The sequence below is a fragment of the Myxine glutinosa genome, chromosome 4 (assembly GCF_964187855.1).
Source record: "Myxine glutinosa chromosome 4, kmMyxGlut1.1, whole genome shotgun sequence".
Classification (NCBI taxonomy): Eukaryota; Metazoa; Chordata; class Myxini; order Myxiniformes; family Myxinidae; genus Myxine; species Myxine glutinosa.
In genome coordinates, this window is record NC_136264.1 from 78,582,153 (window position 1) to 78,594,406 (window position 12,254).

The following is a 12,254-nucleotide window of genomic DNA, read 5'->3' on the forward strand; positions in this document are numbered from 1 at the left end:
CGTTCTACCGCCCGAGTGCGGTGACGGCGACCATCATCTTGGTCAGGAGGGGCCCAGAGACATTGTGCGGGACCGAGACCAAAAGGGTGTCGTGAGTACTCACCGGGACACACGTATATAAGATGGCCATCTTACTCATAGGAAAGTGCTTGTGAATTGGGAATTGTTGATGGTTGTATATGGTTGATTGCTCGGGGAAAATCTCCGTGGTTGTGTCATTGCAATTGTATGGTCATTCCCATTGAAATATATCCTTGAACGTCAGTTGTCTCTTGGGTGAAATTCATATGGATTGCGTGGCGAAAGCGCATATTTAATACAGCTTTCTGGCGAAGTTCCTCTCACGGTCCGGGGGTCACCGAGACCAGGTATTCACCGAGGGGACCACGTAACAGAATTGGGGGCTCGTCCAAATTACGATTTGCGGTTTCGCAATTGGGTCTACGTCCGGGATTTAAAATTGTATAAAATAATAAAATAATAATTTTTATTAATTAAAATTTATTAATTAATTATTAATTGGTAAAAAAAAATTTTGAGAAATTGGGGTAAAGTCTTGGGTGAAGGTTAACAGGTGTTAACGATAGGCACCATGGCGTTTGTGGCACAGAACTTTGGGGTAACACCGAGTGAGGCACAGTTCCGAGCGTTGCTAAAGTCGGACCTCTTGAAATTGGCCAAACATTTTAACTTGGAGGTCCGAACTAATTTGAGGAAGGCAGAGTTGCAGGCCACGGTGATACAATCTATGGTAGGATTAGGAACATGGGACGAGTTAGCCTGGGAGTGGCTACCCGAAGAACCAGAAGACGTTGAGCTCCGGAAACTGGAGTTGAAATTACGGAGCCAGGAACGGATCAAAGAAGAAGAAAGGAAAGCAGAAGAGAGGAGAGAAGAGAAACAAGCAGAGGAAAGGAGAGTGGAAAGAGAACTCCAGGAAAGGTTAAAAGAAGAAGAAAGGAAAGCAGAAAAGGAAAGAGCAGAAGCAGAAAGGAAAGCAGAAAAGGAAAGAGCAGAAGAAGAAAGGAAAGCAGAAAAGGAAAGAGCAGAGGAAAGGAGAGTGGAACGAGAACTCCAGGAAAGGATGAAAACAGAGGAAAGGAAAGCAGAAGCAGAGGAGAGGAGAGCTGCAAGGGAACTCGAAGCAGAGGAGAGAAAAGCGGAAAGGGAATTAAAGGAACGTGACATGGAGCTTCAGCAAGAAATCAAATTCAAGGAGCTGGAGTTAATGAGAGAACGGGGAGAGGCACCACCCTTGCTGACGGGGTCGACACCTAACCAGAAAACCTGGGATGTGGGCAGACATGTGAGGCTGGTTCCACCGTTCAGTGAAAAAGAAGTCGCGAAATTTTTTCCACACTTTGAGAAAGTGGCTCGACAATTAAACTGGCCGGAGGAGGCCTGGACCATACTCGTGCAAAGTGTGCTGGTGGGGAAAGCTCAGGAAATTTATTCGGCGCTACCAATGGACCAATGTGCAGATTATGAGGTACTGAAGACGCACATCCTCAAAGCGTATGAGTTGGTTCCGGAAGCTTACAGGCAAAAATTCAGGAATGCCAGGAAGAGGGAGAGTGAGACCCATGTGGAGTTTGCCAGAGTGAAAGAAAACATGTTTGATCGGTGGTGTGAGTCAAAAGGAGTCGGGAAAGACTTCGAGACATTGCGGGACTTGATCCTGGTGGAGGAATTCCAGCAGTGTGTCCACGAGGACATCAAAGTGTACCTGCAGGAAAAGAAGGTACCAAAGTTGTGGGACGCAGCCACTATGGCAGATGATTATGCCTTAACCCACCGAATAGGGGTCCACGAACCTAACTCCTCGCCTAGATCTCCGCAGGGGAGGTGGGGAACAGCAGGTGTGGAGAACGACCATACATGGCGGCGGCCTCGAGATGATTATGGGGACAACTATGATACCCCACCGGTTCGAAATCAGAGGGATGCGGGCCCAAGACAAACTTATAGTTCGGGGGGCCCGAGGCAGACCCCGAGTTTTTCCTCCGGGCCTACTTGCGCGTTTTGCAAGAAACCTGGACACTTGATGTCCAGTTGTTACCTCATGAAAAGGGACAACCCAGAGCGGAGTCCGACTATTACAACTCCGAATGCGATGGCTAGCGTAAGAAATCGCCATCAAAAGGGTTACCAACCATTTATTTCAGAGGGGTTTGTGTCACTGGATGGAGCCTCGACTAACCGGAGACCGGTTAGGATATTGAGGGACACAGGGGCCCATCAATCTTTAATGCTTGAAGGCATTTTGCCATGGTCCGAGGAGACGGCAACGGGGGATAGTGTGCATTTACAGGGGATCGGGGGCGGTGTTAGTGCTCCCCTTCAGGTCATCCAGTTGGAGTCCGATTTGGTGTCAGGACCGGTCACCGTCGGTTTACAAGCCACGCTTCCTGTAGAGGGGGTATCTGTGGTTATCGGGAATGATTTGGCCGGGGGTCAAGTTTATGGTAACCTGAGGGTTGGTAAAGAGCCCAGCAGGGAAAATAACACCACACCAGCTCGGGATGGCGACAAAAGTGCCAAGTTATTTGTAGGGGGACTGAACTTCAAAACAGAGGAAGAAGTTCTGACCTCTGTCTTCAACAGATGTGGGCCGCTGGTGGAAGTGCGGTTGGTAAGAGACTGGGAAACGCAACAGTCAAGAGGGTTCGGCTTTGTCACGTTTGCCAGCACAAAAGACGCCAGAGAGGCAGAGAAGAATTGGAATGGCAAGGATTTGGAGGGTCGGACCATAACAGTAGGGAAGGCATTTCGTAGGCGTCGAGAGGTCTACAGGAGAGGACAACGGGGCGGTAGTTTTGGTAGTGGCCGAGAAGGAGACCGCTATTCATGGGACTACAGGGACCAGTGGTCCCACCCTAATTATTAGGGAAGTTCGGAGAAGTTGAAGCACTGAAGGCGGCGGAGCCGCCGAGCCAAGATTCCTACACGAATTAACCGTGAACGCCGTTCCTAAAGGCGTCCAGGTAGTGAACTTTCATGCACGGACTAACCGTGAACTCCACGTTCCTCAAGGCGCCCATGTAGAGAACTTTCCTGCACGGACTAACCGTGAACTCCGCGTTCCTAAAGGCATCCATGTAGTGAATACTCGGCTTGGCCTCCCGGAAAAAGTGCTATCGAGTTGCTTAACTTTGGATCTTTGATCAACCCCTTAACCTTCATTCCCAAGAAACTGACGGTCAAAGTCAGAGGGTCATGAGATGGAGTTTGATTTGGCAGGGACAATGTCGTTGTTGGTACTTAGTCCAGAGGGAGTAATCTGGAGGGGTTGTGGTGAAATTTTGGTTGCTTTATTTTTAAGTGATAACTGTGCCCGGGGGGAACGGATAATGTGGGGGGGGGGTTGTGTGATCTGGTTTGTTTCTCCAAATTGGCCGGCAAAGAAAGTTTTCGCTGGGTTCAAACTTTCTTTCTTGAAGGGGGGGAGTGTTACATATTTATATGAATGTATGTGAATTACCATTCGGGTCTTTGCTTATCCGTGTGTAGTATATTAAGTTGTTGTGTAGTTGTTGTGGTTGGAGGGTCAGGAGCCCTTCTGAGGGAGTGGCCGGAAACGGAAGTGACCGGAAACGGAAGAAGAAAAGACACGAGGAAAAAGGGACGAGTATTATTCTTCCTCGCCCCGCTCCGACAAAAGGTGGGATCGACCTTGCGCTGCGTGAAAAAGCGGCGTTCCGATCCGAAGCCTGTCTGGCGAGAGGAATTACCGGGACGTGTATCTGCCCGATGGAGACGGCAAGTTGACGTGGGGCCGTGCATCGACCCCGCGTCTGGCCTCGTTCGCGGCACCGTCCAAACAGACGCATGCGGGTCGCACGTTGGGGCCTAACGCGCCTTGCAAGCGGCGTGGGGTTTGGCTTGCTTTACCGTATCCGCTGCGCGTGGCCACGAGGGGCTGCAGCCACGGTGCCTGGTACGATACCTGCCCGGTGGAAACACGTCCACCCGGGGTTCGTTCTACCGCCCGAGTGCGGTGACGGCGACCATCATCTTGGTCAGGAGGGGCCCAGAGACATTGTGCGGGACCGAGACCAAAAGGGTGTCGTGAGTACTCACCGGGACACACGTATATAAGATGGCCATCTTACTCATAGGAAAGTGCTTGTGAATTGGGAATTGTTGATGGTTGTATATGGTTGATTGCTCGGGGAAAATCTCCGTGGTTGTGTCATTGCAATTGTATGGTCATTCCCATTGAAATACATCCTTGAACGTCAGTTGTCTCTTGGGTGAAATTCATATGGATTGCGTGGCGAAAGCGCATATTTAATACAGCTTTCTGGCGAAGTTCCTCTCACGGTCCGGGGGTCACCGAGACCAGGTATTCACCGAGGGGACCACGTAACACTGCCAAGAAGTTCTGCAAATATCCCTAGACGTCTCGATCTACATTATTTCCGGGTACTTATCTCATTCCAATTTAGACGAATGTAGTTTCTGCTGCCACGACCTTTCCGGAGCGACCATTGCACACATTAACAACTGAGTGAAAGATCCTTGCCTTATTACCGTTTGATCTCCCCTCTTATCCTCTCAAGTTCTGTACAAATCCATTCTGACAGATAAATGCACAAAAAGGGATTTGAAGGTATCGAGTTTTGTGGACGGTGGATGACGCTCTCCTCGTGTCCTCAAACAGACCGACGAGGGAGGTCAAAATGTCGCCGGCAACGCCATCAGATCGGAGCTCTGGAAACAAAATAATTTAATCTTCTGCTTGTGTTCGGCGATGGAATTACCATTCTGCGGGGTTTGCGCAATTGCACGTTCGTCTTTCAAGCAAGCTTTTGTTGCGTCCATTTTCTGTTTCTCGATTCATTGACAAATGTGCGGTTCCTGCAATCTATACCTATAAAACACAGTTTGTGTGTGTGTGTGTGTGTGTGTGCGTGTGTGCGTGTGTGCGTGTGTGACCGATAGACTCCGAAACGGAGAGGCTCACGTGCTTGATATTTGGCATAGACATGGCCATTGAGCCTGGGACGAACATGGCCGAAACAATATTTGACGAGATCCATATTTTTTATTCATATTTACCTCAGCGCATTTCAGCGAAGTACCCGCTAATCTCAGCCAGTGCGAGCAGCTCGCTTATTCGCTTAGAGCGATCACGTGATGTTCCATCCCCGCCGCTAGACTGATTCGCTCAGAGCGATCACGTGATGTGACCATTGCCATTCACTCCGCATAGGTGGAGATGCAGTTACCGGGCGCCATCTTGGTTGGCATTCGATGCTGGGCGATGGTGATTTCCGTCACACGTTTGCACGTAATTCAGAGCGAAAAGCGATCGTGTTTTGTGTCGATTTTTGTCGATTTTGTGCGATATGAATTAAATGTCTTTGATAGGGACCGGTGAATCTGCCAGGGGCGCTGCGCGCACTACTTACGTCATGCTGTGCATTGCACTCTGTGACCGCCGTTGCGGTGCAATGCTTTGCGGGCAAATCGTTTTTATGCCATGGTATGTCATATTTTGGCCTTAACCACTCTTCATGACTGATCATGTGACATCTACACACTCATGGCTACCACCGAGACGGATCCTGGTTTCACGTGAGTAATATTTACCATATTTGCTCGATTTTTGAAACCGATGCATGCAAATATCGTGTCAATACCACACCTAAAATATTTTTTAGAAAGAATAAGCACATCTCCCCTTTGAAAGTGCCCCCTGAAGTGTGTCCAGGTGGAATTTCTAAGTCGTAGGTCTTAGCAACTCTCAGCAATCTTTTTCCGCATGGATTTATCTCGAGTATTTACTAAACTGTGCTTAGTTGAAGTTGCGTACATATTTCAGCAGTTTTCAATGTAAATCGGTGTAATGTAACCTCCCCCCTCCCCTCCCCTCCTCCCCTACTACCCCTCCCCTCCTACCCCTCCCCTCTCCCACCCCCTCCCCTCCTACCCCTCCCCTCTCCCACCCCCTCCCCTCCTACCCCTCCCCTCTCCCACCCCCTCCCATCCCTCACCCTCCCCCCTCCCATCCCTCACCCTCCCCCTCCCCCTACCACTCCCTCCTCCCCCTTCCCCTCCCCCTCCCCCTCACCTCCCCCTCCCCCTCCCCCTCCCCTCCCCCTCCCCCTCCCCCTCCCCCTCCCCTCCCCCTCCCCCTCCCCCTCCCCTCCCCCTCCCCCTCCCCTCCCCCTCCCATCCCTCACCCTCCACCCCTCCCCTCCCCCTTCCCCCTCCCCCCTCCCCCTCCCCCATCGCCCCTTACCCCACCCCCTTCCCCTACCCCTCCCCTCTCCCCCTCCCCCCTCCCACCCCTTCCCATCCCTCACCCTCCCCATCCCCCCCTCTTCTCCCCTCTCCCCCTCCCCCTCTTCTCCCCTCCCCCCACTCTTCTCCCCTCCCCCCCGTTCCCCTCCCCTCCCCTCCCCCCTCCCTTCCCCTGCCCGGCAATGCCGGGTACTTCTGCTAGTATCGCAATAATGTTTTATTTACAAATAACGTACAACTACTGCAATATAATAAAAATGTAGTTCCGTCCCACCTCGACAAACAACCCAATTTTGAAATCGATTCGTGAGTGAAATTTTTTATATCACGGGACACACACGGAAATATCGGCAAGGATTTGCTTTTTGGCTCTTCACGTTAACGGAAGCACTGAACAGGCCCAAAGGAGCTCAGGATAGATATTGGTGGGAGAAACGAGCAAGGGAAGGCGGACGGAGCTTTCTTTCATGGAGCGGATCACAACGGGCTCAGATTTTAGCCAATGGAGAGGGGAGAGTGAAGTTTCGACCAATGGATGGAGCGTGAGGTGGGGCTTAATTCTTCAGTGAATGGGAATTGTTTTGAGGCAGCCAATAGCAAACGGGCAAATCGTGGAAGCCAATCGCAAAACGTGCAAATCGTGGCAGTCAAATGCAAAGCGGCGCAAGCGTCTCCCGACATAAATAAAAGCGCACAGCGCAGTTTTAATCGCATTATTGGCGCTTGGTGAAAAAGTTGTTTTTCAATTTTGTGTTATTGTCACCATGGCTCGTACGAAGCAAACCGCCCGTAAATCGACGGGTGGAAAAGCTCCCCGAAAGCAGTTGGCGACAAAGGCGGCACGGAAAAGTGCTCCAGCCACCGGTGGCGTGAAAAAGCCGCATCGTTACCGTCCAGGAACTGTGGCGCTGCGCGAGATCCGGCGCTACCAAAAGTCCACGGAGCTGCTCATTCGCAAGCTGCCGTTTCAGCGCCTCGTCCGTGAAATCGCACAGGATTTCAAGACCGATTTGCGATTCCAGAGCTCCGCAGTGATGGCGCTGCAGGAGGCGAGCGAGGCCTACCTCGTTGGGCTGTTTGAGGACACTAATTTGTGCGCGATTCACGCCAAACGTGTCACCATCATGCCCAAGGACATCCAGCTGGCACGACGTATCCGCGGGGAGCGAGCTTAAGCTGCTCGTCCAAGATCTTGTGCACACCTGCACCACAACACCCAACGGCTCTTTTCAGAGCCACAACACCTTTCTTGAAAGTGCATCGAACTTTCACCGAACTCTCCACCTATCGCTACCTTTTGTATGTATAATGTGTATACGGGTCGGAAGGAGATGCGTTTTGTGATTCCCTTTTTTTGACCACGGTGACGAAAACGTTGGAACAAGATGGTGGAGGTTGGCTGTCTTCAGGGAATGGGGTTTCACAATGTTTCAACGAAACCTCTACAGGATTGACAAGTGACAATTGTTGGGGATCATATGTAATGTCGCTTGCAAGGTGGTTCATGTTAAACACTTTTTTTATTTTAATCGTAACCTGTATTATTTGACCCGTTCATCTCAATCCCAAAATAATAATATAAACCCTGCTCTCACCATTGTATTTCTGGTGCAAAAGAATATATAATACAAAGATCAAGTCGCCTGAAGCTCTTTCATGAACACGTTGGTGGTTTTGAAAAGAGCCGTTTTGTCCATGCTCAGATGGCCTCAACATGAGCCTCCGAAAAGCTGATTTTTCTTCTTTGCTTGTCTGCCTTGCAAAGATGGCTACAGACAGGTGCATACTTCACAATGAAAATTTTAACGTTTACGTTAGGCCCGAGAATAGATTTACCTCGTGAAAATGAGCCTGAGTCACGAAGCTCCTTGGGAGAAGCCCGAGAACGTATCCGCCCGAGCAAGCAATGTTGTGTCAAAGCAGCTCTTCCATCTGCAGTGTCGGCCTGTGGACGATGGTGAAAGGTGCAGAGGATTGAAAATGTGCTTCTCGCCTTTTACCAGCATGTGCTTGTACCTGAAAATGATGTGCGCATGACGCATGGATGTATCGTTTACGTTAATTAATTGAGCTCAAAGTGGAGCGAGAAACAAATGGAAACAAAAGAATACTTCTCGTTTCCGAACGCCGACGTTGATTTCTACCACGTCCGCTTCTCCCGTCACAACGTCGGCGGCGAGACGACGCGTTGTTTGTACAATACTGCACTTGATTTTGGATTCTCGTATTCCTTCTCACTCTTTTCGGTGTGAAATGGCGGAGATTGTTCCCCTAACGACAGCACTTTCGACCTCGTTTCTCAAACGAGACAATAATAAAACTGGCGCTTCCAGAACTCATAAACATCCCCTTGTTTGTGAATGCAAATGTCAGAATTAATTTTTGTTCAAAATTTTAACAGTTAATAAAGACTGGAAAATGCCAATGCAGAGGTACCTTTTATAACCCCAAGCACCTGTTTTTCTAAGTTATTGTGAGTCTCACCCCCCCCCCCCCCCCCCCCACCTCCTCTAACCCCTTTTGCTCTGTTACTTTTCTGTTTCTGGTTCCCCCCTTGAACACTCACTCCTGCTCTTTTATATCATACTGTGCTGCAACTCTGTCGTCAACATACGATAAACCTACTGTACAAGACGGACAATGATTGGGGTTTCTGTGATGACGAGATGCATGAATGATGTGATGCATGAGTAAGTGCAAAGTTAATAATTATTGGGCATTCATAAGTGAAAATTGTGCATAAATGCAAATTCATGAAGTTCAGAGTTCTGTATGTGGTTTTGAAATGTAAAGGAAACGAGAAAGAACCGTGTAGGGTTTTTCAACACACAGCAGAGTTTTGTGTAAAACACGGATCGTGTATCGCTGATGCTGCTTTCGGAAAGGTTTGAGTGGCTCTGAAAAGAGCCGTTGTGGGAGAGCTGAAGAACTCTTGTGCGGCGGAGCCGTTTACTTGCCCTGGCTTTTCTTGGGGAGCAGCACGGCCTGGATGTTCGGCAGTACACCACCTTGCGCGATCGTCACCCCGCCCAGCAGTTTGTTGAGCTCCTCATCGTTGCGGATGGCGAGCTGCAAATGACGCGGGATGATGCGCGATTTCTTGTTATCTCGTGCAGCGTTACCGGCGAGCTCCAGGATCTCTGCAGACAAGTACTCGAGCACAGCCGCCAGATAGACGGGAGCGCCGGCACCGATGCGCTCGGCGTAGTTGCCTTTGCGAAGATGTCTGTGGACACGACCCACGGGAAACTGCAGCCCAGCACGGGAAGAACGAGTCTTTGCCTTAGCACGAGCCTTTCCACCACCTTTACCACGTCCCGACATGATTTGTAGAGAAGAACCGATGTCTCAATAACCTCAACGTGACTGAACGTCATGGTGTGAATTGAGTTGTTTTAAGGGCAAAGTCGGATCAGGATTCATACACGCCCACATTTTATCCATCCAATGACTGAACATCAGGTTGTGGATTCCGCCTCCAAACTCTCTGTGATCCATATATTTGCATATGAGACAGAATCTTTTGAACGTTGAACCTTGACCCTTTGAACCTTGGCGATTCACGCAAACGTGTCACCATCATGCCCAAGGACATCCAGCTGGCACGACGTATCCGCGGGGAGCGAGCTTAACCCGCTCGTCCAAGGTCTTGTGCACAACTTCCGCACTACACCACCCAACAGCGCTTTTCAGAGCCACAACACCTTTCTTGAAAGTGTAATCGACCATTGACCGAACTCGCCACCTCTCACGACCTTTTGTGTGTGTATTGTATACGTGTCAGAAAGAGACGCAGACGCGTTTTATGAAGCATCTTGGTTTGTTTTTAACAAAAACTGGGGAAAGATGAAGACCCAGGGAATTGATTTGATGAACAAGACAGGGGTGCTGGGTGGATCGGGACGGGGCTTCAGGATTTTTTTTTTTTTTTTTTGGTTCAGTGAAATATCGACATGTCTGAATTAGTTGGGCTCATACGTTGACGAGATGCAGGTATACGCATAGTACAGTGTACGGTTCATAAATATTGCGAGCACTTTGTGTTTGGATTCCGATGAGGAAACTTAGTGCAAAGGAAGGACGAAGTGTCGTGCAATGTCCGAGCTTTTCCAGACGAGGCACTGGGTTTACAGGTAAACGGGGATGGTCAACGACGTGTGTCAATGTCAAATGGGGCAAGTTTCATTTATTGGTCGGACATTGTTCCTGTACATTGGGGCAAATGGGTCAATTACGAAGTGATCTTAGAAATTAGTAATTTGTTAAATACAAAGTAATTGTAGTCGTCGTGATGACACACTTTGAATGTTGCATATTTAACATTGCGTGTTGTCACGTGACTTGCCATTCTTTGGTCATTGTTTGACATAAGTTATGAATGAATATGGAACCATTTTTGTGGGTCTTGCAAATAATTTGAACCTCGTACTCTTGTTTATAAATCTCTTTCACAAACCACTTCATCAAATAATGTATATAAAGGTTATATCTATACACAAAGAATTAAGTTAAGCACCCCTACACAACGAATTAAGGTAAGCACCCCCTAATATATATTCTTTGTGTATATGTATACATTGGCATATATTCTAAGGTATGTGAGATCAAATAATGATTGGTATGACATTAGCAATTAGCCATTGATGAAATTGAGTGATCAAAGTGAAAAAATGTGATTGGTTGAGTCAGTGATCCGATCACGTGGGTCCTACACACGTTATTGACGCAAAGATCGCTAGAGGTCTTCTCAGAACAATGACTGTACGTTAGAAAACATAAACGTCATCCACACTGTCCGTGATGGACCTATAGCTCCATACTTAAATTGAGGTGAAAATATGCCTAAAATTCCCAAAAAATTTCACCTTAAATTATTCAGAATAAAATATTGAAAACGGCATGATTGTTATGTTTTTATGTGACCATAATATCACTTCTCCAGAAAATATAGCAATATCATGGGTATATTACACTGTTTTGACGACAACAAACTTGTAATGTGCGAGGTTGTAAAAAAACGGGGGGGGTGCTTAACTTAATTCTTTGTGTATATTATGTCTGCACGTAGGATGCACCTAGTTGTTGTTTGCAGTGTCCCAGCCCCACCAGTGATTTTATGAACCATCGGATCAGCTCCTTTCAAGTGAACGAGGTGGTGGCTCTGAAAAGAGCCGTTGTGGGTTTTGGGCAAGTGAGACGAGGAGGAACAAGAGAAACTTCACCTCGACTCTCTCGTCTTCCCTTCCTCTCACTTCTTTTTGAGCGTCGCCTTCTTGTTCTTCAACCCCTTGTTTGCAAGTTTGGACTTTGGTTTCGTCGTCTTGGTCTTTCCCTTGGTCTTCGGCAGTAGCTTCTTCAGGTTTTTCTTCACCTTGGCAGGCGACTTACTGAATCGCTTCGAAGAGGCGGCGATAGATCTTTTCAGTTTCTTGGGAGATACCTTCCGCACCACCTTCTTCACTGCTGGATTTTTGGTCGCTTTCTTTGCCGCTTTCGACTTGATTGTGGTCTTCACAACTTTTCTGGGATTGGTGCTCTTCTTCACTTTTGCACTTTTTTCCTTGTTCAGTGTGAACGAGCCAGCAGCGCCCGTTCCCTTGGTCTGCACAAGATTTGCACTTACAACGAGCCTCTTCACAGCCGTATTGATACGAACGGAATTCCGTTGGAGATTGTAGCCATCTGCCCCCAGGGCCTTTTTCAAGGCGACAAGCGACATACCATTTCGCTCCTTGCTCGATCCCACCACCTTGATGATCTTTTCCGAAAGGGTGCCGTCAGTCTTCTTCGGGGTCTTGGAAGCGCCAGGTTTATTCTTCCCTCGCTTGACAGACGGGGCCGAAGTTGAAAGTTCTGCTGAAACAGGAACAGACTCCGCCATTTCGCACCAACAAGAGTATGACAGGGAACACGAAAACCCAAAAAGTTCAGTGTTTCACAAATAAAGCGTCCCTTCGCCACGTCGCCTGTTATCGTGAGGGCGTGAAGGAGCGGACGTGGGAGAA

The 12,254-nt window shown here is 48.7% G+C and overlaps 3 protein-coding genes across 3 annotated transcripts in view; 1 reads left to right on the forward strand and 2 right to left on the reverse strand.

Annotated features, from left to right (window-relative positions):
* The window catches only part of LOC137424845 (putative E3 ubiquitin-protein ligase makorin-1), a 78,684-nt gene that overhangs the window by 1,309 nt on the left and 65,121 nt on the right, over nucleotides 1-12,254 (reverse strand). The gene's annotated exons all lie outside the window — the stretch shown is intronic.
* On the forward strand, nucleotides 7,014-8,409 carry LOC137426182 (histone H3). The gene has a single exon (XM_068114872.2). It carries the CDS (start codon nucleotides 7,014-7,016, stop codon nucleotides 7,422-7,424), a length of 411 nt encoding a protein of 136 aa, XP_067970973.1. The 3' UTR covers nucleotides 7,425-8,409.
* LOC137424852 (histone H2A-like) lies at nucleotides 8,777-9,603 on the reverse strand. The gene has a single exon (XM_068112718.2). It carries the CDS (start codon nucleotides 9,571-9,573, stop codon nucleotides 9,199-9,201), a length of 375 nt encoding a protein of 124 aa, XP_067968819.2. The 5' UTR covers nucleotides 9,574-9,603; the 3' UTR covers nucleotides 8,777-9,198.

Bases quoted from the DNA above. Each gene is read 5' to 3' on its own strand.
- LOC137426182 (XM_068114872.2), top strand. From the start codon at position 7,014: ATGGCTCGTACGAAGCAAACCGCCCGTAAATCGACGGGTGGAAAAGCT.
- LOC137424852 (XM_068112718.2), bottom strand. From the start codon at position 9,573: ATGTCGGGACGTGGTAAAGGTGGTGGAAAGGCTCGTGCTAAGGCAAAG.